We start from the raw sequence: 1,119 nt of genomic DNA, 5'->3' as shown, positions 1-1,119 counted from the left end.
CATTTTTTAGTTATTGTTTCTAATTCTTCCTTGTTTTCTATCTTTTAATTATTACTATTAATTAACTGTTTAGTAAATGTGTGCCTGTTTAAGTAAATAATTTTTAACTTTCCAAAATAATGAAATATATGTATGATATGGAAGCTTTTTTAGTTTTCCTCCTTTCATGATATGATAGAGCATTTCAAACAGTCTGTAGACCATTGCATATCATTGTAGTTAATATTGGCTGATATTGCAAAATAATGATTTCTAGACATGCTGCTTATTTAGACATTGAATTTATCATGTAAAACAGTTCCTAAAAAGGGATGAAGATCAGTAATTGTCATATGAGATCATATGTTTTATGATAGTTGCATCCTTAAAGAGAAGCACAGTTTTATATAAATAATATATATACATATATGTTAACATATTTCTTACCTTAAAAAAGTAAGTCTTTCCATTTGACCATGTTAAAGAGGCATCTAAATTTCCTTCAAGGCCATTCCAGTCATCTGTAATTTTTCGAGGATATCCATCAGCTATCGCATCTTTGAGAATTTTCCAATAAAACTCGCCTATAAGTAGATAATTTTTAATAAATTAAAAATTTGATTTTTGTGAAAATGTTTTTTTAACTCAATTTTAGCGAACTGAAATTGTGACAATTAAAATAATCTTTTAATTCTTGTATACTTAATCTTTTTATTCATTTTAGTTATATTAAAAATGTCTATCACTTATTTTTAATCCTTTCAAGACAATAGTACTCCTATAAAAGTTAGTAGATCTAGTTAAAGTATAATGAAATTTTTCCTTTTCTTTAAAAAGTATGGTAAACGTATTGTGAAATAAAATACGCGTGTAGTATTAGGCCTGTATAAATTTATTTATACAGGTATAAATTTATTTAAATTTCTGTGCAACTACAAATCTTTTATCTTTTGAATGTGGAATTATGTTTATGTATGAGTCAAAATTTCTGATATGCTACAGAAAAAAAGAAAAACTCTACCTAATAGAGTCAATTCTATCTCAAACCCATTTATCTCAAAAATTTCTGTGTTTCATAAATTTTCTACCATAACAATCGAAATTCAATGTATTTTACATGGTTATCTTGAAAACCCTTTT

General features: G+C 25.4%; 1 protein-coding gene across 1 annotated transcript in view; it reads right to left on the bottom strand.

Moving 5' to 3' along the window:
• LOC107450091 (stromelysin-3) overlaps window positions 1-1,119 on the bottom strand; it is a 63,665-nt gene that overhangs the window by 7,253 nt on the left and 55,293 nt on the right. Inside the window, exon 8 of the mRNA XM_016065801.4 lies at window positions 427-563. Within this exon, the coding sequence (XP_015921287.1) occupies window positions 427-563 (137 nt within the window). The remainder of the gene's footprint in view (window positions 1-426; window positions 564-1,119) is intronic.

Source organism: Parasteatoda tepidariorum, chromosome 11, assembly GCF_982258835.1.
Source record: "Parasteatoda tepidariorum strain Cologne lab strain chromosome 11, Ptep-v5.0, whole genome shotgun sequence".
In the NCBI taxonomy this organism is placed as follows: Eukaryota; Metazoa; Arthropoda; class Arachnida; order Araneae; family Theridiidae; genus Parasteatoda; species Parasteatoda tepidariorum.
Note: the sequence above shows the minus strand (reverse complement) of the source record. Positions and strands in the feature narration are given on the sequence as shown.